Source organism: Paramormyrops kingsleyae, chromosome 3, assembly GCF_048594095.1.
Source record: "Paramormyrops kingsleyae isolate MSU_618 chromosome 3, PKINGS_0.4, whole genome shotgun sequence".
In the NCBI taxonomy this organism is placed as follows: Eukaryota; Metazoa; Chordata; class Actinopteri; order Osteoglossiformes; family Mormyridae; genus Paramormyrops; species Paramormyrops kingsleyae.
The window spans coordinates 21235948-21258408 of NC_132799.1; the positions used below are offsets into that span (position 1 = coordinate 21235948).

Sequence of the window (22461 nt, forward strand, 5' to 3'; positions counted from 1 at the left end):
CGTCAAAGAGCCAAGCGCTGTCTGGCCTATTTGCATATGTCCCAGCATGCCGCACTGTCATACTGAAAATAGTCCCTGTCTACTAACGTTTTAAACTTGAAATAATTCTCTTTAGCATAAATGTACTGTTTTAATACACTGTTTGATATAATGTATGTGAATAGACTAGACAATAAGTTTTAGGACTTAACTCATGTGTTTTAGCAAAATGTGGAAGATCCAAGCGCTGTCTGGCCTATTTGCAAATGTACCAGCATGCACGAGAAACATTGTGTAAAAACTTTTGCTTCAAGATTCGATATGGAAGTTAACCCGACAAAGCTTTGCAGATTTCATAAAACAAGACACCGCAAGAATTGCGTTTGATCCAGCGATGGGCCCCTCTGCCTAACCCAACATGGACGCCTCGCAAGCGAGACAGCGGAAGCAGTGTACTATGGGTAACCGATCCGCTGCATCTTGAATCTATCAGGAAAAAATTTTATACGTTTTTGAACAAACTGCTGGCAATTTTTCTAACAGTGATGACATGGGCACAGTGCGAGCTGGCGAGACAGGGTAAGCATAAGACTCGGGGTAACATTCTCACAACATGATTATGGCAGAGTGTACAGGCCTCGTCCCACTGTCTTGGTCTGTCGGTCGGTCGGTGCATGGGTGGTCGCCCGGAGAAACACTGTTGTATTTAATTGCTGTAGAAGCTAGTGAACGGCATGTATCAACATACATCAAAAGCATTTTAAAAACTTTGGTATAATTCTTATTTTAAGATAAGTATAAAATGTGTTATAAAGCATTTGACCAATGATAATTAATAAAGAATTCAAGCATATTATCCCACACACGCACGGACTATAGCAACAGAAGTGTGTTTTTCTTATAGCCCGGGTCACCAACGGCCAAGAACCACCCACGCACCGACCGACCCTGCTCTTACACAGTGGAGGAGTGGCAACCATGTATGGCTAGGTTTGGTGTTACTGTGTTACTATGTTTCCCAGTTGGTATCCCCCCCACACACACATGTTGTTCCTGTTCTGCTGCATATAAACGAGTAAGGAGCCAAATGCCTTTAACCATTCTCAGATGGATATGTGGATTTTTGTCCAAGCACTTGATTGGTTAATCAACATAATTAATGGGAAAGCACCCAATTAGCAAGCACCTGAAGATCCATGATATTTGCCATTTAGTCAAACAAATGCTGTAACCTTTTTTCACACTTTACATTAAATACCTTGCAGCATATTCAAAATGCAGCAGCTTGAATTGTCACCAGGAGCAGGAAGTTTGAACACACAACCCCTGTTCTTAGTTCCCCGCATTGGCTTCCTGTTAGGTTTAGAGCTGACTTCGAAGTTCTCCTACTTACATATAAGGCACTTAATGGCCTAGCTCATGCCTACCGGACAGAATTACTTCAAGTTTACAAGCTGCATCGTCCACTCAGATCACAGAATCCAGGTTTCCTTGTTGTCCCCCATATAAATAAAGTGAGAGTTTGCGGTAAAGCATTCTCGACTGAAGACTATTACTTAAGTTTAGCTTACCTGCAACCTAACAAACCATAACTATGGCTGCTGGTGCTGCTGTACATGTCATTTTGATGTTTTGATGTTTAATGTTAGTTTGTCCAGGGGGGTTGTGCATCCACTTGACCTTGGAGCCCCAGAGGTTTTTTTTCTCCTTACTTGAGAGTTTTTGGTTTCTCTCCTACCAATGTCAACTGACTTTCTTTACTTAATTTCTGTCCTTCCTTTTTTTGAGTTTCAAAAAAGAAATGGCCTCACAATGTCAAAATAACAGGTTTCTATCACATTGTGGGGACCAAATGTCCCCACAATGTAATGTGTACATGACCGCACGCACGCACACACACACATTTAGAATATTTTATTTCTCAGGTGTCACTACTGGAAAAAAAGTCTTTCAAAAAGTCTCCTTCTGAGATCCTACCTGGTGTTCTAGTGGCACAAGGTACAGCAGAACCCAAGCAAGTTTTGCCAGGTTCACCAACAGATTTTCCCCAAGGCTGTCAAGATACTAATCAGCCTGCTGTCCATCTGACCCCATTCCCATTCCTGAGAACACCTACACCCCCACCCTGAGTGACACTATAGTCACTTCAAATTATTTATAAATTTTCTATTTATTGTCAGTCAACAGACACTACATTTATTCCACCCTTATACTGCCATGTTATTTATTATTGTTTATATACACTGCAATATACATATAAACCTTTGTGTCCAGCCCCCGTTTCATTCTGCTCTGTCTTTTGCATTTTAAATATCGCTAAAAACCCTCCCCTTGTCACTTGATGGTTGTATGTAGCACCACGGTCCTGGGGGAACATTATTTCATGCCACTGTATAAGTGTATATGGATGGTATTGGGACAATAAAGCCCACCTGACTGGACCCACAAGCCCATCAGCTTCATCCTCTGCATCACATGTACACTCTGCCAGTAGATGCCACTGTTCCCCTGAAATACGGTGACAAGTCTCCCCAAATTAGGCCTGGAGCTTACTGAACTTAGTTTAACAAGCAATACTCTACTTGTGGGCTGTGGGCCAATGGCTTAAAACAACTCAATGAATCGTTATTGACCGCTGTTGCCCAGTAGTAACAAACCAAAATTAAATGTGGTAGGCACAGAAAAACTAGCAACAGGGCTTCAGGCTCATTGCTTTAGGGAAGACAAGAGCAGCTTGCTGACATCAGTGAATATGAGGACTTAATAAAGCAATTCGTGTTCCCTGTTTGGCAGTGAATATTGCGCAGTCATGGTTACACTAGGGTGGAGAGAGCCCTGCTGGAAACAAGACCATCAAGTTTAGATTAGACAGACTAATCTAGATTAGTCAGAGCTATGCAATTATACACCTCGTTTAATTATCGCATAAAACAATAGACAGATTCACCTTTTAACCCTCAGGATGAAGCTCGCTATTGATTGGTGCTGCATGGCATCAGCATGGTTTACTGTGTTACCTGTTTGTGCAAACTGAAACAGATTTTTGTGAGGTCTAATGTAACACAGTGTAGCACTTGGGGGACAGCTTTAGGTTTATTTCACATATCATGGGAACAGGAAGCCCCTGAAAGCCTTCAGGTACTTTACAATCCTCTTGCTCTCTGTCAGTTTGTAATCCACCCATGTTACAAGCTGGAATGACTACTGGCCTTTCTTCTATGTCAAACAATGTGTAAAGCTGGCAGCATGTAGGCAGACAGAGATGGGTCATTGCAGCCTCTGGTGGGGGGGGGGGTACCTGAATCCTTCATCTAGAATGCTGGTTTTGGTTGCTGAGGAAAGATATATGTTGGTCTAGGTCCCTGCCACCCCATGCTGGAAACAGAAAATTGTCAAGAGCGTGGTGTTGACAACAGCTGCCCTGCGAAAGAGAACTACCCTCCACTTTTGTGGACACCACTCAGCTCAAATCTTATCAGTGAAGCTGACTGATTTTTTTGAAAATTGAACTGCCCAGAGTTGCTCTTCACAACAAACAGGGACACACAGAATATGTATACTCTTGGTATTAAATATTGCTTAGAGATCTTGAATTAAAAAAGAAAAAACTTTTTTTATTGTTGCTGTCCACAGAGATAACTTTTTAGTATCCCCTCAAATCATTTTTCAGAGTGTAGGCCTATGTGTGCACATTGTCTGTCTACCTGTATTTGCAGCTCGAAGTGCATATCTGGTATTCTTACAAAAGTGAGAACCTCTGGGACCTGGATTCAAGTCTCTGCCAGAGTTCCATGTGTGTGGAGTTTGTTTGTGCCATTGTATGGAAAAAATAATTGCTATTTTGATAAAAGCAGCACAAATCTTAATTTTTCAATGTAGCACTAACCAAACACTGGATTTTTATTTGTTCTCATTGTAGTGGAGTCAGCTTCACAGAGCTTATTGTTTTAGCTTTCTTCCAGTGGTGGTGTAGCTAATAACTGAACCTCATATTTGTGGATTTTTTTCAACCGATCAGTTGCTGTACGAATTGGACAAAAATATGCAATATAATTAGGAAAGTCACAAATGTTGCATGATCCACAAATGTGCAAAAACCCGTTTCAGATGTATAAATCATTGCGTATTTTTGTGGATGAGTTTACACAATACAAATAAAACATACATATTTAGAGATAGTTAAATGTTTGTGGATCACTGTACATATTTGTGGTTTGTCTTCTGTGTTACAAATAATAGTCCAATAAAAACAGACCAAATACCGCAGACCTAATCCTCCTCTTTCAACCCTATCCGATGCTTCCCATAATGTTAGCTATACTCGATCTTATCTGAGACTGCATGTTATCTGAGACTCCACAGTATGAATACTCCCACCATGCTTTCACAGGCCGCAGACAATTCCATGCAAACCTATTTTCCGTATTGGAATCCTTCAAATCATCTATCTTTCAATTCATCCTTCAATAAATCTTACAATATATCATTCATTAAATGTGTCAATAAATGATGAAATATAAATTGAAATGTTTTGCAATAAAAAGATTGAATGATTTATTGACATATTTAATTACTGATGTATTTATTGGACAACAGACTGATACACAATTAAAGACAGATTGACATATAATTAGAGATATGTCACAAAAAAATCCTCCACAGTTCGTTTCAGTTTCCTCCTTCTTTAATGTGGCACCAGCAGAGCAACGCATACCAAAGAGGGACATCTGGACAATTAACCTTTGATAACCCCTTCTTCAGCATTAATAGTGCTAAAGAGTCCATTCTCTCTAAACAGTGCCACAGTCATGGGGAGAAGAATTCTGTGAAATAGCAAGGGATATAAAGATTACAATGTACAAGTCACAGTTCTCTGCAGATCTCTCACCTTCTGCTGCCAGTTCAGGCTGAAGGCTGATAAATACAAGAAGAAAATGCACACCACAACTGCACCAAACTGAGGCAGCCCTAAACCTCTTTAAAATGATTGGGATATCGCTTCAGTAATGTGTTGGCTTGCTTAGGGTACAAGACTCCGTGCTGGCCAACAGCCCCATCTGCTTTTGCTTTTCTTGCAGCCTGTGGGGAACAGAATAAACCACCATACCCATAAATAAACTGACAAAACAGCATTTATACACAAATTATTTTGGAAAGAAACCTGTTTTAACTATAGCAGGGGTAGGGAACCTAATCCACGGAGAGCCGGTGTGAATCAATAACAGTGAGTCCCTAGGACTGGAGTTGAGAACTACTGCTTTATTACTGACTGACAGAGGTCATCCCAAAAACTCACACCCACGCTGGCTCTCTATGGATCAGGTTCCCTAACCCTAGAGATGGTCCCGATCCGATCCATTATCGGTATTGGATCCAATACTGATGTCATTCACGCATCGAATATTGCACGGATAGGGCCAATCCACTTACTGATCCAGATTCCAGTCCACAACTTGAGCTGGACCATGAACCTGCCTTAATGTAACAATATAACATGAGACACGTCATGATCCAGATTCCATTCCACATCTTACCACAAACCCGTGGCAACTTCAATCTGTAACTGCATGAGCAAATAATGTTAGCTGTTGGTTTCAATAAAATATTGTTTGTTTGGAGATATTTTAGTTTAGAAATGCCGAAAAGCAACACAGCTACTTGTGTGTAAAGCTAGCATGCCAAGGAAGGGGTGGGCGTACAGTTGGGTTGGATAATACCACCAGTTTAATCAAGCACTTTCAGAGGTTTCATGTAAAAAAGTACCAGGAGTTCATGCTAGCCAGCAGAGGAGACAACACCACCAGACAGCAGACTCTTGCTGAAGCTTTCCAGAAACGTGAAAAAATTGTCATCACAGTTAGTGGCACAGTTAGAAAATGTTAACGGCATGAGTTTCACGATACCTGGACCTCAGATATGAGCCCAATATTTCTCCTAAGTCTCACTGTACACTGGGTGAACTCGGAAAAATATGCACTACTGAGTGTGGTGCTTCAGGTGAAGAAGTGCAGGGGATCACACACCAGCAGTTCAATTGCAGTCTTCATTACAGATATGCTTAATGACTGGAAGATCCCACTGGCTAAAGTGCATGTGACAATGCAAATTAACATGAAGAAGGCTATGGAAGAAATGGCAGCTCCTAGATTGGGTTGTTTTGCTCACACACTGTAGCTTGTTGTGCATTAGGGGCTTATTTCACAACGCAGTGCTAACGATGCAAATGCAAGAAAGATTGTGGGACATTTTAAACATTCTCGTAGAGTCTCACTTGAAAGACATTCAAACTGAACTGAAAGTGCCCACATATCGTCTACATCAAGACATTCAGACAAGGTGGAACATTTCCTTCTATATGATTCAAAGTCTACTTGAACAGAAGCGAGCCCCTCTGTGCCTATGCTGCTGATCACAGCCTGCCTATAATGCTGTCAGCTAACGAATGGTCATTATTGGAAAAATCTGTGACAGTGCTGTAGCTTTGAGGAGTTAACCCAGAACATCAGCTCAGAGACCTCCACTACAGTCAATGTAATCCCAGCCATCACCGTCTTAGACAGACAATTCAACAGCATCGAAGGCAATCCCCTCTACTCTGTTGTCACTTTACTGGACCCTCAATACAAAGACAGGTGAGACAGATTTTTTTATTAATAAAATAAAAATAAATTATTAATGCCCAAATGTTAGCTATGTTTTAAATGCAGAAGCGTCAGAAGCATTTTGAATGTGTGTGTGGGGGTGGGGGGCACACAGGCATAAAACTAATATTTTATGTTAAATGTGGGGGGGGGGGGGGTTGGGCGTCCCAAACAAATAATTATGAAATGTGATCAGATTTAATGGTGGTGACGCCCATGTTTAAATGGTAAATGTGATCTTGCAGAACCAAACCTACATGCTTATTTCTAGTCAAAAAGATGGAGATTTGTAAATGTGCAATGAGAAGTGTGCATTCTGGTCTCCGACTATCTAGTGGTTGTACGTATCCATAATTTCTCATATTCAATATTTTTTTATTAATGTTTTATTGCATTGATGGTTTATTTTAATGTACAGCGCATAGAGAACTACACTTACATCAAGGGGTTATCAGTAAAATTTCTCAGAGATTGGGTTTACTTTTTAATTTATCTATTTTTGTTGGAACATGTTAATTTTAACACAAATTTACTGGTGCTGGAATGTGTTGTACTCAACCTGTTTTGTTTTTGTGTCAGATACTTCACAGGTGAAGACATTGCCAAGCATGCCAAGGCTGCCCTGACACGAGAGATGGAAAAGATGGAGGAAACACTGCACAGGGCTTCAACCAAAGAATCAGCATCATTGGCAACAGAGTCAGCAGAAAAGGTGCCTCGCATGGAAGCAGCTGGTCCAAGCAGAAGCCAGAACAGCTTGACAAGTCTGTATGACAACATTCTGGAGGAGCATGAAGAACCTGTATCAGGGAGTACCAAGAATGCTGTTATCAAAATGGAAACTTATTGATAAGAATTCTTTTTAGTGACAGCGCTTTCCAATACTGGGGGAACAACTGTGCTCACTTTCCTATCCTTGCTGCCACTACAGTAAAGTTCCTCAGTACACCTTAAACCACTGTTGAAAGTGAAAGACTGTTTAGCACTACATCTAACATTGTGGATGAGAAGAGGAATGGACTAATGGCAAAGAGAGCAGAAATGCTTATTTTCCTTAAGAAAAAGTTGCCAAGGTTTCTAAAGTGAGGTGTTTAAAGTTCCAGATGACTCAAGTCTCTTTTCAACAGATTCTCTTGAGCTCCAGTGATGCTGATTTGCTGCTTTAAAGTGCTTGCTGCTGCACAATTTTACTGCCCTACTTGATTTCTTTTCAGATTTAGGAAGCAGCCATATACATTGTTTTTTACTGACTTAAAAACTTTTTTTGATAGTGAAGATGCTTTTATCTGCAATTTTGCACTATTAAAAAAAAATATTTTAATTAAGGCCTTAAATGCTTGCTACTGCTGTAATCATTCTACTACTTGATATGGTCAAATGATGCAGCAAAGCTTATTGTTGTTACTTAAAAGGTTTTTGATAGTTAGGATATTTATGATATTTATTCCTTCATCTATTCAGTTTTGCACTTCAAAGATTTAATTTTAAATCCTTACACAGCTTTTGCTGCTCCAATTGTCCTGACATTTGACCTATTTAGATGATGCAGCCTAGCTTCTGTTTAATGTATTAGAAAGTTTTTTGATATTTATGAATATTTAATTTAAATGAAAATCTTACAGCTGTTAATGCTGCCTGTTTGTATGTGAAGTGCAGCATACGTAAATTTCTCCAGAATGCAATTAAATTCAATGCATTTGTGCATATTTTGCTCTTCTAATAAGTACTCTGTGGTTTATTTATTACATGGTGTAACCTTAAATAGAACATCAACAATAATACTGATAATATTAAAGTAAAAAGAGGTTGTGTATGGGAATCTGTATCGGTATCGGCAGATGTGTAATGGAATCGGATTGGAACTGAAAAAATGTGAATTGGCCCATCCCTACCCTAGACTATACAAATAAAATTAATAGCGAAAGGGATATTAAGTTGATTTTGTCCTTCACCATGCAATGCCCTCTGCACTGGACTTTTTCCATGCTAAGTAAAATGTAAAACTGTCATTTCTCCATTACTCCTCTAAAGCAGTTTCCCATGACTCTTTCATGTTATGAAAACGCTTCTAGAGGATGGTGAAAAGTATGCTGTGAATTGTATGAACAGCAGTAATTCATAGCAAGGAAACAAAACCATATATTATTTGATTGGCAAACAGCATAGATTCTCATGACTGGGCTGCTTCTGATATTCCTTTATTGACTGTCCTAAAATATAAACAGCCTTACAGAAAGAAGGCTGGTTTGTTACAAAGATGAGGCACAGAATCTTCAGCAAACAAATAACAGGCAGCCGATGGATGCCATAATAAACAAAAATTACACTTAAGGCATCAAAAAATAGGAAGTGCTAAACAAAACACAAAGGTGTATAAAACACCAGATAGTTTCCTGAAGCTATGTCATCCATAATTTCTATCTTTTAACATAGAACTTATGAACATAGCTGTCAAGTCTCCTGTTTTGGCCAGGAAACTACCGTATTTTACCCCTCTTTCCCGCCTTCCTCCCGTATTAGTATTTTCCTGTAAATCTCCCGTATTATAATATCATTTAAAAAAAATTCCTCTGCCTCTACAAACTGAACTGCCAGTAGCCTCGCGAGAACTGCCACCTGGAGTAGTCTGCAGGTCATTTACAATATTAACCAGGTCATAAATGCGGAGGTTAAAATGGCAATGTTGTGTGCCAAAAACAACGTTACTTTCACCTTCTGTGACGACGTCAACAAGGATACAAAGTCTGCAACAAATCTGTATAATAAGTCATTAGTGAATGCCAGAGAGCCACATGAGTGAACATGAGAAATTAAAAGAAAATGTGTAATGAAAATAAAATGTAAATGACAAGTGGTTATTTTAGATTTCTTGTACACCTGACTTAAAATGTAAGGGATACTGGAGCTTGGTTGGGGTGGTGGGATGGCTCGCGGTGGGTGCCGGAAAATTTCCCTTATTTTCAAATCCAAAACTTGACAGGCATGTTTATGAATGACATAGCATTAAGAAGGTTTTGGGAAACTCACCCTTGGTTTGTTATGTTTCCTCGTGGGTCAGGAAACACACAGGAACACAAAGCCACTCGAGTGGGTGAATTTCCCTTGTAATGAATTAAGACTGCTAACATCATAGAACTCAATGCATCATAACAATAAGAGTAGTCAATAATATCTTCAGCACTAATTCAACAGTAAATACCTCTGCCTTCTCAGCACACTTGAAGAATGTCTGCACTTCACTGGAACACAAGGCATTGTTGAACTCATTCTCCTTCCAGCACGCCATCAGCAGGGACATCTCCATAATGCATGTGGCCTCTGAGAGACAAAACACTCTGCTCATCTGACCACAAATGTACATACATGTACATGCACATATTTTTTTGCCATAAATGGCAAAAAAACAAACAAATAGGTACATTACCCGCGCGTGCTATAGTCCACCGACTAGGAGCATAATTATATGCAAGATTGTTTCACCCACGCTAGACGGCATAAGGCAGTCGAAAGACGGCCAGATCAATTCCACAGCCTCGGAGGCGGTCGCGCGCCGGTGATTTAGGGACCGTCAACGAATTACTGTCAGAATAATAAAATACTGATTGCTTGCAATAACTTCAATGCAATGGGACCCAGTAACTCCAAAATGAGTGCATATTCTACAACTACCTGACATACACAGGACACAGTGAACTTTACTCATTTTTAACACTTTATTGTATTTTAAAGTATCATTTTAAAAGTAAAAAGTGGGTAAATAGATTTCTTTCATAGACTCCGTATATTACGTGCTACCATTCATTTATTTCATCGTTCCGCAGTTTCAATCTAATCCTTCGTTCAAATGCTTAGTATATAAAAGACTCAGAGAAAAGATGCACTGTCAATATTACCTCCTTTTTTCATTTTACGATTCGCCACCTCATCCTTCAAGGCCAGAGGCTTGTTAGGCTTAAGGACCGGCTTTCCCACGGTCTTGCTCAGCATCAGACTGAGTTTCTGCTGCAGCGCAATCCCTTGCGAGCTCATCGGTCTTACTGGTCAGTGCAAAGCCGTCACAAGATGCTTTCTGTTTGTCAGAAACCAGGTCATGAACCATAAACGAACGATGACCTACACCGTGAGTGGCTTCACTTCCTTCCAGAAAAACACAAGAGAGTCTGACTGCAGCTGCTGTGGAGCGTGGAGTTTTACAGGAAGTAGAGTTTAACCGGAAATGGAGCGTGGAGTTTAACCGGAAGTGGAGTTTTACAGGACGTCCCTCCTTAAAATGATTAGGAGTGGAGTGTGATGTCCTCAAAATAAATACGCATCCTCATCTCGATAAAATATTCTCGGCATTCCATTTTATTTTATATTTTGGACAAGAAAACAGTGGACGTATTAAAGTAAAAACATGTATTTCTACAAAATATACAAATTAACTTCTTAGTGTATTGTAAAGGTAAGTTCCTTCGAGCTTTACAATTAAAAAAATATTTGCTCGTAATTTAATTTTTTTTTTAATTGTGTGTTCAATCGCATTGAGACGTGATACCATGAATGTACTAATCAAATATAGCATGATATTTAACATGTTTCAGGTTTAAAAGAATATCGTACTATGCTGTCATTGTGAACAAGTGCCGATTCCTCGTGTCAGAGTTACACACTAACCGTAATTTGACACGGTATATTTTTTTGATTCTGTGTTCGATCCGCGCTTCAGTATTTCGACAAGGTAGTAAACATCGTCAGAAGTGGCTGTATTCCAGGCACTTGATTCTTTGCATAATTATTACAAAAACATTAGTAATAAAAGTTTATTTAATAGCCTCTATAGTAATTATAGTGCTACAATGGTAATATTGCTTTTGTATACACTAGCTGACTATTGGAAAAAAAATCTTTCAGATGCACCGATCTATCTGTGAGGCTGGTTCCTATCCAGCTCTAGAAGAATGCCATGTTTGTTGTAAGGGACTTTTTCCACTGCCCGCTGTGTCCTACCTTTAAACCCAGCAAAAAGACAGTGATTGAGGCCCATATGAATCTTCATGTAAAAAGGGCATTGCATTTTAAAGGTAAGTTGACTCTGCAGCTGTGTAAAAGTTTAATGGATACACATATTTCTTTAGGGATATTTAGATAAATATTATAACAAGTGTTTAAAATCAGAAGCATATTGAATTAAAACATAAGCTAATTTCCTATTAGGTTGCTGGGGCCCCATGTAGGCCAAAGGGAAGAACTGTAAACTGGTAAAGACCCCAGGGGGTCCTAAATGCTGTTAATTCCCGAGACCGCTGGGTCAAGGGCACTTGCCAATAACCTTTACAAAGATCAATTGTAGTTAAAAACTTTGCCTTCCCTAAACGTCATATCTTTCAATTTCTCTCTCATCTGTACCACATATGAAATGACATTGACAGACTCAGTCCGTCCCTGGTCCCCTTCCCAAGTTTGTCTTAAGAGGGAAAGTGGCCCTCTGACCTCATGCCCATAAAGCAACTCGAAGGGAGAAAAACCTGTAGAGGCCTGCGGTACTTCCCTGTATGCAAAAAGTAGGTAGGGGAGCCATTGGTCCCAATCTGAACCAGTGTCATTCACAAATCACCGAAGCATCTGCTTAAGAGTTTGATTAAACCGTTCAGTCAACCCATCTGTCTGAGGGTGGTAAGGTGTAGTCCTTATACTTTTAATGCCAAGTAGCTTGTACACCTGTTGAAGCAGTGTGGACATAAAATTAGTTCCTTGGTCTGTTAAAATCTCCAATGGAAAACCAACCCTTGAAAATAGTTGCACCAAGGAAAATGCCACAACCTTTGCTTTAACAGATTTTAAGGGGAAAACTTCAGGATATTTCGTTGCATAATCTGTAACCACCAACATGTACCGATTACCCATCTTGCTTTTCTCCACTGGACCAACAACATCCATACCCAGCCGCTGAAATGGGGTAGTAATAATGGGCAGAGGCTGCAGTGGAACTTTAGAGGGGCCTTTAGCTGATGTCAACTGACACTGAGGGCAACTCTTACAGAATTTAGCCACATCAGACTGCAAGCCATCAGTTTAATGCGAGCTATCGTCTTATGTTTCCCAAGATGACCAGCCCAGGGGATGGAATGACCCAAGGTAAGTACAAGGTACCGAGCCGTACTGGGGACCACCAACTGCACAACTGACCCCTGCCGTCGATACAACACACCTTTCTGCAGGAAGTACTCTTCATCCAGTCCACCAGCCTCAGTTCCTGTTTCCCACTCACTTACCCCCACAATGAAAGGAGCCAAACTTGGGTCATTTTGCTGAATTTCAACCATGTTAACTGGGATCTCATAACCCAAAGGCATGTCAGGAGCTACACCATCCGATGGATTTAAAACAGTATGGTGGAACTTCTCTTGCCTTCTCTGGCTCCGTGGCTTTCTAGACTTTCCAGGCCGTGTCTCCAAGTCAACACCAAAAAGGCAGCACACCGAGGGTTGATGAGGGCTCTTCCGTATGTTTAGCTTGGGCCCGGGTAACCACCATATTACAGTTCTGGACTGGAGATAACAGGTCAAAAAGGACAGGCATATCCCGCCCCAAGACCACTGAAAAAGGCAAACAATCGGCAACTCCAACCGTTAATAAATAGACCCCACCACGGACCTCAATATAAACATCAGCTGTAGGGTAAAGCTTCTCATCCCCATGTATACAGCAAATGGGAAGGGTCTCCAGTGAACTAATGGCATTGGTGGGTACAAACTGTCTCTGAACCAGGGTCTGGTCACTACCAGAATCAATTAAAGCTTTAAGAGGTCTGCCATTTATTTTAACAGAAATGGTTTGATAGGTACCAGACATAGATTTTAATTCTGGACATGGCACCAGACACATTTGGGTGAGCTTAGCTGGATTCCGAGGGCACCTAGGCTTGGTATGACCATCCTGTCCACACAGATAACAAACAGGTATTTTACCTTGCTTTGTTGCCAACTGACTCTCATGAGGGGATTACTCACACCCGATGTATGATTTTGATGGTACTGGGTGGGCATTTGCCTGTGGGAGTCTCTTGCAGTTTTCCACGCTGCACAACTCCATGGTTCCCCCTTCCTGCGAGCAGCTACAAACACATCAGCTAGATTGGCCGCCTCAGCAGCAGAAACTGGATCATGTTCCTTAATCCACACCTGCAACTCTGGGGACAACATCCTGAGATACTGTTCCAGAATAAGTACTTCCCCAATATCATAAACTGTCTTACCATTGGGTTGAGTCCATTTATTATACAGCTCCTTCAACCTCACATACAACTCCTTAGGGGTTTCTCCACGTCTAACCTCTGAGGAACGAAACCTCTGCCTGTAAGTCTCAGGGTTAATGTCATATTTCCTTAAAATTGCCATTTTTACACAATCATACTCGTCCAAGTCCATCTGAACATATGCACTTCTGGCCTTACCAGTTAACAGGGGGAGAAGGTGGAAGACCCAGTCTGGCCTGGGCCACCGACATGCTGCTACAATTCTTTCAAAAGAAACGAAGAAATGCTCCACATCGTCATCCTCCATTAACTTTTCCAGTTTAGGGTCACTAAAGGAGCAAGACTGCCCTGTGAAGGTACGGGCTCGCTCATGGCCTGGTGCAAGCATACCTGGGGCTTGTAGAGATGGATAAGGTACCTCAGAAACCTCCTGTGACTCTGGTCCTGTCACCAATAGCTCCGGAACAGAAGTACGAGCCTGCACCTCCAGCTGCAAAAGCTGAAATTGGTGTTGTAAAACTTTAAACCGCTGCTCCTGTCGTGCTGCTTCTTCACTCATCCGTGCTTCTCGTGCCTCTTGCTGCCCCATGAATGCCCGAAAAATTCCTGGCAGCTCTGCTAAAGACTGTTCTCTACCGTTTTCCCTGTCGGTACCTATAGGTCCTCCAGAAACTCCAGCCTCTTCGCCCTCCTTCCCATCAGTCTGCACCTCTGGCCCAGCCTGTATCTCTGTCCCAGCCCAGCTCACTTTTGATCTTTTACCTCCACGAAGCATCATTCAAAAACTATATATAAAAAACAAAAGAACAAGGAAAAAAACTGTGTCCTCTACCTGATGATCCCACCGCTGCCACCATATGTCAGGGACCGAGATGGAAGGCACGAGGAACACAGACAAATTAGGAAAAAAATCCCTTTTTTTTTTTAAATTCACAAAAAGAAAGCAATTTAACAAAGAATAAACTTGGGCCCACAAAAAAGTCAACTAATCAATAACTAAATAACAACCTAAACCAAACAAACTGACCTTCTCCTAGACAAGACACCATGAGGGCTATATACACACTGGTTGGCCAAACCACAAGACACAAAAGGGGAAACCCAACAACAAATACCACAAATACACCAGTCAGCTAATGTTTTAAACAAAACAAACAAAATCAAATTAAATTAAATTAATCCAAAAAATGTACTTAAACAACAAAAAGAAACTAAATACAAACTATTCCACCCCCCACTGCAAACAGCTAGTTGGAGTTGTCCAATTTCCTGCATTTAGCCCAGCTTCCATGTTGGTCACCTCTTTGACTGGAGCAGCAAGGAATCCTCCCCTGCACTCCACACACGGTAAATCAAAGGAAACAATTAAACTCAATAAATACTTAACACATTATTCCAGTTAACTAAACGTGCACGCCTCGTCTAGTAACTGGTTAAATGTGACAAATAAAGAAATACATAAACAAAATTAAATGTTAATTACTAGTTTAGTGCACTTAAACTAAACAAACTCCAACATAGAACAACAAATGACCATAAATAATACTTCCCTTCAAATTAGCTGTGTGGCTGTGGGGGCAGCCATCACAATCCCTTTAATGTTTTCAATAGTTATAAGTAAGAACACGGGCAAATTATGCATTTAGTAGCCATGAAACACATTAAAGTAACATAAATGTGTTTTTGTTGTACCAAGAAATCCCACTGTTTGCAACCCTCAGCAGCTATTAGTTGTAGTACAAAATGAAAGAACATGTTTTTCATATTATAAATTACTGAATGGTTAGTTAAGGAAAGGAGAGAGTAGATTACAATCAGTAATTTGAAAATTATAGAGTGCATTATTATATTATGTGGTGCATGACTGATTAGTGTGCTTCCTTGTCATAGGGCATATTAACGGGCAAGAAGAAATCAAAGTATCTGAAAAGGTTTCTGAAACCATCTTCTTACATCCTTCCTGTGTATTTCGAGGATGATGTACAGCAAAACCATATACCTTTCATATACCTTAAAGATTCCTTGACAGGACCTCTACTGTTTTGCTGATCTAGGATAAAATCAAGTTCATTCTTGATGTATTGATGCCAGAGGTAAGTGTTGAATTAATTTTGAATTTTGAATGCACTTGCTGAGCTTATTATTTGGTAGATAAATCATGAGTTTTATTCCAGTGCACCATCTATGGCCTTTCTGTACTTCATAATACTGATTTTAAGAAGGCAGAGGAAATGTTCCTTGCAGACCCTCCGTTGGATCAAAGCTATGTACTCGTATTTAATCGAGTTTTATTTTTAATTATTCTGTAAAAGTTAAGCAATTTTTCTTCTTTTCAGTGAGAAAGATGTCTTCAACAAATCAGTTGAGAAGTACATGAAAAGGAAAGGTGTTTGGTTGTAAGAATTGTACTTACTATGTTTAAATCTTTTGTTTGATCAGAAGACATCTTTAATTAGTGTGTTTCTTGTTTTTCTCTTCCTTTTTATGCTCCCCTCTCTTCCACTCTCTTTTTATTGCTCTCTTAGTACTACAATGTGTATATGTGCATTTTTATATTGTATTTATACATTTTGATTTGTTATATATCATTGTCTTAAAATAAATGTTTGTTTCAAATCTGTCATCTGAATTTTGCTTCATAACCTACATATTAGTACATATAACCTACATTATAGTATTAAAATATTAACAGATTAATGATAAATATATGTAGTGTGTGTTCATAAAGAAGGTTATATTGACGACGAAAGGGCTGACAGGCACAAACATCTACCGACACTACAGACTTCAATGACAGATCTAACGGGACTGAACTCGGACGTGGACTAAATACACAAGACAGGCTGGGATTAACTAGAAACAGGTGGGAACAATCAGGAGTCGACATGAGGAAATGAGGGGGCGTGGCACACACGAGGATCGTTCGGAGCTGATCGTGACAGAACCCCCCCCCCAAAGGCGCACACACTGGGCGCGCCCGAGGGGAGGCGATGGATGAGACGAGGGGGCAGGAGCTGAAAAACAAAAGCAGAACATGAACGGGAAACCGGGAACAAGACAGAGACACAAAACAGGCACAGGGGCAAAAGCCACGACAAAACCTGACACAGGACAGGAAATGCAGACAGGCAGACGGAGAAGTGAGACACCGGGGGAACATAAGCAGGCGGAACAAGATGGACAGGAATGAACAGAGGAGGAACAGAGGGACGAGGAGCAGACACAGGCAGGACCAAGGGAGGAGCAGCAGACAGGGGAGACCAGACAGGAGCGGATGGGGGACAAAAGGGAGCCCGAAGGAGCCCAGGCGGGCGACGGGCAGCGACCGGAGGGGCCGCAGGCGGGAGGGAGGCCGAAGCCGGAGAGAACCCCACAGGGGCCGAGGGAATGGGACGAGGGAGAGCCGGAGGGGACAAGGAGGGAGCAGGAGGGATCACCGGCAGAGGCACCGTCCGATGCCCCGCCGAAGTAGGGGGGCCCGGAGGCGGCCGACACGGAGTCGGAGTAGAGGCCGAGGACCAGCACCGAGGAACCGGGGGAGGGCCCGGAGGCGACCGTCGAGCCGACGGTGCAGGCCCTGCAGGCAGCCACCGAGCCACAGCCAGGGGCCGAATGGGTGAGCCAGGGGGTAGGGTGGGCGGGACCCGGGCCCGACACCTGTGTCCCCTTCCCTTACGGGACACTGACAGGCGGGGCCTCGAGGGCCGTCGGTCACAGTGGGGCAAGGGATAGAGAGTCATCAGGGAGGCCCCCGAGGGGTCCCACTCCAGCTCCTCTTCCTCACAGGAAAAAGGAGCTGGGTGCTGGTTGTCCGGGACCTCCTCGGGGACTGGGACTAGTGCTGGGAGGACAGGAGTCTTTTCTCCATGGTAGGTGGCCAGCGAGGATGTGGGTGGGGTGGCAGCAGGTGGTGCCGCCTCATCCACCGACGAGCAGGGCTGGACGGACGAGCGGGCTGGACAGGCAGGACGGCGGCATCAGACCACCGCCGCCCCTGATTCCCCGCACCAGCAGCTAGCCCAGTTGGAGGAGACCCTGAGGCAGCTGCTCCGTTTGCGGCCAGCGGCCCCGCCTGCTGCCGCCGCTCTGTCTGCGGCCCTGCCTGATGCCGAGGAGGTCCCGGACAACCAGCACCCAGCTCCGTTTATTTTGAGGCAAAAGTGAAAGAACTGAATTCAGGTGATTGAATTATAAAAATGACCTTTATAAACTGCATATTTTGGAACTGAATTGTGGAATTGTGCTGTTGTTTTGGGCAGCAGGGTAGAAGGTCACATATCGCCCACCTTTCAAAAGGTTTTGGAAACAATTTCTGTTTCAGGCAGGAGGTCAGAGTGACCAGGGACCATTTTCTGTCCTGCATGGATTGTCTGCGTCCATTCCGAATATATGGACCAAAGAAAAAAAAAAGCTGATTATTGATGTGCAGGGAGGACAGATTGAATATATGAATGACCTAACGATAAAATTGGGGGTGGACATTGACTATCTCATTGGAAACCCTCACACTCCATTAGGGTATTATCCGTACGTCGCTTAAATCATCCGAGATCAGATGACTCATTCGGGATAAGTCAGTTTTTCAAACGCACCTGTGTAGTAGATTAGTCTAGCTGGATCCATTCATCAGAGATGATTACGCGTGGCCGTGCTGCTTGAAAAGTCTAGAAAAGTTGATCAGCAAGTCTCTCATTGGCTTCCACAAAACGTCAAAAAAACCTTATTGGCTGTTTCATGTTATTCCTGATTAGTCCTGTGTATTTCAGTCCGCGTTCAAGTCCATTTCCCTAGGTCTGTCATTGAAGTCTCAATGTGTAGTGTTGCCGTTCGTTGCCTGTTCCATGTCCCTGCTCTCTTTGTCGATTAAATCCCATATTCCCCAATCCTATGTGTCCTTCTCCTGCTTCTCCATCCCGTGCACCGCTACAGGTCGTGACATAATGACAGATCTCGAAAAGAAGGAGCCTGACCTCACGGACGAAGAGTACCTCAACCTCACAGGCGAGGTACTGTATTGGCTCCAGCAGCCGGAGGTCCGAGAAGATACCATGGCTTGGGCTTTAGCCAGCCGGAGCAGGGACATTTTAGAAGAAATGTCCCTGCCCAGAGACACACACTTGGCAAACAACATGTGCAGAAACCTCCAGTGGCTTTGAGGAGTAGCAGCTGAAGCGATGATGCGGCATGTGGAGATCGACAGCTGACTTCCAAAGTGGTCTCCTAGCTCGCCGACCAAGGATCTTCCTAGGGGCTACCCAGCTCTCCGCTGTTTCCCCTGACAGGGGTCAGAAGATGTCCTTTCCGATCATAGACCCAGCGGTGTTCACCCCTGCTGTCTCCACCGCCACTTCACACAAACAGGTGCCCAAAGCCTACTTCACCGCTGCTCTGCTGCCACATAACACGGCACAACTGCCAGCCGCTATGCTGCCAGGTTCATGTAGTGCCTCCCACAGTTCCTGCTCTACCTGCGCCTGGGGTTTCGGCTCTGCCCGCACCTGATGTTCCAGCTCCGTCCACACCTGATGTTCCAGCTCCATCTGTCCCTGCTTCACCCACAATAGTTCCAGTCCCCCCGGTTCCTGACCCAGTTCCTGCACCACCAGCTCCCAGGCCCCCAGTTTCTGTCCCCAAGGAGGTCCTGGACTACGCGACCACCACTCCTTTCCCCAAAGAGCTTGAATGGGACCCCACGGAGGTTTCCCTGGTGGTCTTATTGGACATCTCCGGAGGAGTGACTCATCCGCCACTGCTACAGCAGAACAGATCCTGGCTGGGTCCCCACCTTTCGGTCTCCCAAAAGGGGAGAGGACATACAGTGTGCAGGGCTTGTCCTTTGAAAAATGCAGGCGCACACAAATTTGTGCACCTAAAAAGTGCTAGGTGCACAATTTTTTTTGTGCACCCTAAAAGTGCTAGGTGCACAATTTTACCTTTTTTGTGCGCCTAAAATGTGGTTGGACTTTGGTGCAATGGGTAAAAATCCAAAAAGTCCTAGTGTTAGTTGTTTTGTCCTAGTTTTAATGCTTTAACATATTTTGTAGAAACCCATTTAAAGTGAATCACTTTTTATTGGTGAATAAAATTTGCAATTCAGAATTCAGTCTTTTTTTCATCAATACTTTGGAGATTGTCCTCAATTTGCATAACACTTGCTGCAGAAGGCTCAGAGGGGAAGAGCACCATAATATTAAGATTATATGGGCCAAAACTTAGAGATGGCATCCAATAATTTGTATGAGCCAAATTCTGTTTCTCCACTGAAATTGCATTTGTTAGCCAGTGTCTTCTCTGAAAACTTAATTCTTGGATGAAAAACACATCAGCAGTCGATCCCAGCAGCAGCCAATCCTTAACATGTATACAGCTAAGACTAACTAGTTATGAAGATGCCATCTCTTAAGTGCTTGAGTATTTTTGAGTAGGTTGCCTTCCAGGATATAATCTGCAACTAGACCACAGGGTGAGTAATGACAGTAGCCAAGGATATTGCTGTTGGACTAGGACTAGGAGTGGGGATAGCTCAATATTAAGAGTTGGACAATAGGGTTGGGTCGATAGATGATGCCATCGTCCATCGCCGATAGACATCACGATGCTGAGCCGACATCGCGATCCTCCGCCCCGCCCCCGCTGCAGCAGCAACCAGCTCACGAAAAACACACCACTTAATCACACTATATAGCCAAATTAAATGCATGCTTTCAATTTCCGCATCTTTACTTATATTATTATTATTATTATTATGAGGAAATAATAACAAGGAAGTTGTTATAGCGATCACAATACAAATTACAGTGAACCCAAACGAATTACACGAACTAGTTCGTTTACATTAATAAATGAAGCATACAGAAACAGCAGAATTATTTTTTTTTTTTATTAAATTAGATTGAATAAACTACACCAAATATGCCTTTTTCATGGTTTTACCATAACGAACAGAACGTCTGCGCATCTAAATCCTACACACCACTTCAGGCGTATCTCGTGGCTGTCCTGTTTCATTCGGTCTAAAGCTAAAGTATTGCCAGAAAGGTGAATTTGCACCTTTTTTTACCAACCGAGTTTGTCGACGCCATTATAACGACACAGATCACTGTGCCTATTCCTGCCAGAGTCCCGCGGAAAAAGTGATTGACAGGTGGTAATTTGTGTGTAACATCTTTATTTATTTATGGTTTGGTTATGGGTAAAACAAAGACCATGCGGGTCAGGTAGTGGAAACGGTAGGCTACAATTAATTAATTCGTTATGAATTAATTATTTAACACCAACCATCGCTCCCCTCCCCAAAAACGTTGCATTCTGACACGAATGACCCTTGTTATCTATGCTTTTTTTCGACGCCATTGTTGTCATGAATAATTCCGTGGAGCGTCGAGTGGTCACGTGACAAAAGGCGCGTACAATTGAATTCTTTTTTATTGATAGGCGCGCATTTCTTTGCGCAGCTCTTCACCATTTTAGGCGCGTGATGGCGTGCACGCGCAATTGCGCACCTTAAAGGACAAGCCCTGAGTATGTGCCGGGGTCGTGTCCCACCCACCCTGCCCCCTGGCTCGTCTTTGGTCTCTGGGGCGGGGGCTCATGGGGCACCTATGGGTACTCCGGCTCCTTCTTGGAGGTCGCCTGCAGGTTCCCCTTCGATGCCTCGTTGCCCTTCTATGGTCCGAGCTTCAACACCTCGTCACCCTCCTGTGGGTTCCCCCGCTTCGACTCATCGGTCGCCTGCGACTCCCCCTACTGCTGTGCCTTCGCCAGCTGTGGCTGCGCCGTCACCTGCCACAGCTTCGACTCCCTACTCGCCTCCGCCAAATTCCCCTCCGACTCCCTCCTCGCCTCCCCTGGTGGCCCCTCCGACCCCCCTCCTCGCCTCCTCCACCTGTCCTTCCGTCTGCCTCCTCGGCCCCTACGAGGTCCCCTCTGGCTCTGACATCGAGGTCGCCTGCAGCCCCTGCAGCAGCCACCTCTCGCCCACTAAGGTTCCCTCGGGCTCCCTGTTTTCCCCTGCCTTTCTCCTTCCTGCCTCCTGTGTCTGCCCCTCGTCCCTTTGTTTTTCCTATGTTCACTCCTGGTCCCTCTGTTCCTCCAGTTGGTGTTCCCCCGGTGTCTCCTTTCTTGGTGTGCCTGTCTGCGTTTCCCATTCTTTGTCAGGTGTTGTCCTGGTTCCTGCCATTGTGCCTGTTTTGTGTGTCTGTCCTGTTTCCGGGACTCCGGTAATGGTTTTGTCTTGTTTTCCAGGTCCTGTATTCCCGGTCTCGTCTTGTCCATTGCTCCCCTTGGGGCGTGCCCAGAGTGCGCGCCTTTGGGGGGGTTCTGTGATGACTTACTCGTCCGATCCTCCTGTGTGCCATTCCCCCTCATTTACCTTGTGTAATACCAAGATTGTTATCAGCTGTCTTGTCTTATTCCTGATTAGTCCTGTGTATTTCAGTCCGTGTTCGAGTCCATTTCCCTAGGTCTGTCTTTGAAATCTCAATGTGTATTGTTGCCGTTCATTGCCTGTTCCATGTCCCTGCTCCTTTTGTCGATTAAATCCCGTATTCCCCAATCCTACGTGTCCTTCTCCTGCTTCTCCGTCCCATGCACCGCTACAGGTCG

At 43.2% G+C, this 22461-nt stretch overlaps 1 protein-coding gene and 1 long non-coding RNA gene across 7 annotated transcripts; one reads left to right on the forward strand and one right to left on the reverse strand.

Annotated features, from left to right (window-relative positions):
* Positions 1-4645: 4645 nt before the first annotated feature.
* Positions 4646-10842, reverse strand: chchd1 (coiled-coil-helix-coiled-coil-helix domain containing 1). The gene is made up of 3 exons (XM_023821560.2): positions 10514-10842; positions 9820-9938; positions 4646-5058 (listed from the first exon to the last, which is right to left on the reverse strand). The coding sequence occupies exons 1-3, from the start codon at positions 10647-10649 to the stop codon at positions 4948-4950; spliced, it is 366 nt and encodes a 121-aa protein (XP_023677328.1). The 5' UTR covers positions 10650-10842; the 3' UTR covers positions 4646-4947.
* LOC111849042 (uncharacterized) lies at positions 10816-22411 on the forward strand. 6 transcript variants are annotated; one of them, XR_002839444.2, is made up of 3 exons: positions 10838-11064; positions 11514-13957; positions 14059-16478. It is a non-coding gene; the product is annotated as an uncharacterized lncRNA (long non-coding RNA). The 6 variants fall into 6 exon arrangements; XR_011989531.1 differs by adding an exon at positions 22102-22411 and having other exon boundaries at positions 10844-11064; positions 11514-15950; XR_011989530.1 differs by having other exon boundaries at positions 10844-11064; positions 11514-15950; positions 16194-16478.
* The last annotated feature ends 50 nt before the right edge of the window (positions 22412-22461 follow it).

Coding starts and splice junctions, on each gene's coding strand:
- chchd1 (XM_023821560.2), bottom strand. CDS start 10,649: ATGAGCTCGCAAGGGATTGCGCTGCAGCAGAAACTCAGTCTGATGCTG. Junction 9,939..10,513: donor TCGTAAAATGAAAAAAGGAG/GTAATATTGACA, acceptor TTTGTCTCTCAG/AGGCCACATGCATTATGGAG. Junction 5,059..9,819: donor AGTGTGCTGAGAAGGCAGAG/GTATTTACTGTT, acceptor TGTTCCCCACAG/GCTGCAAGAAAAGCAAAAGC.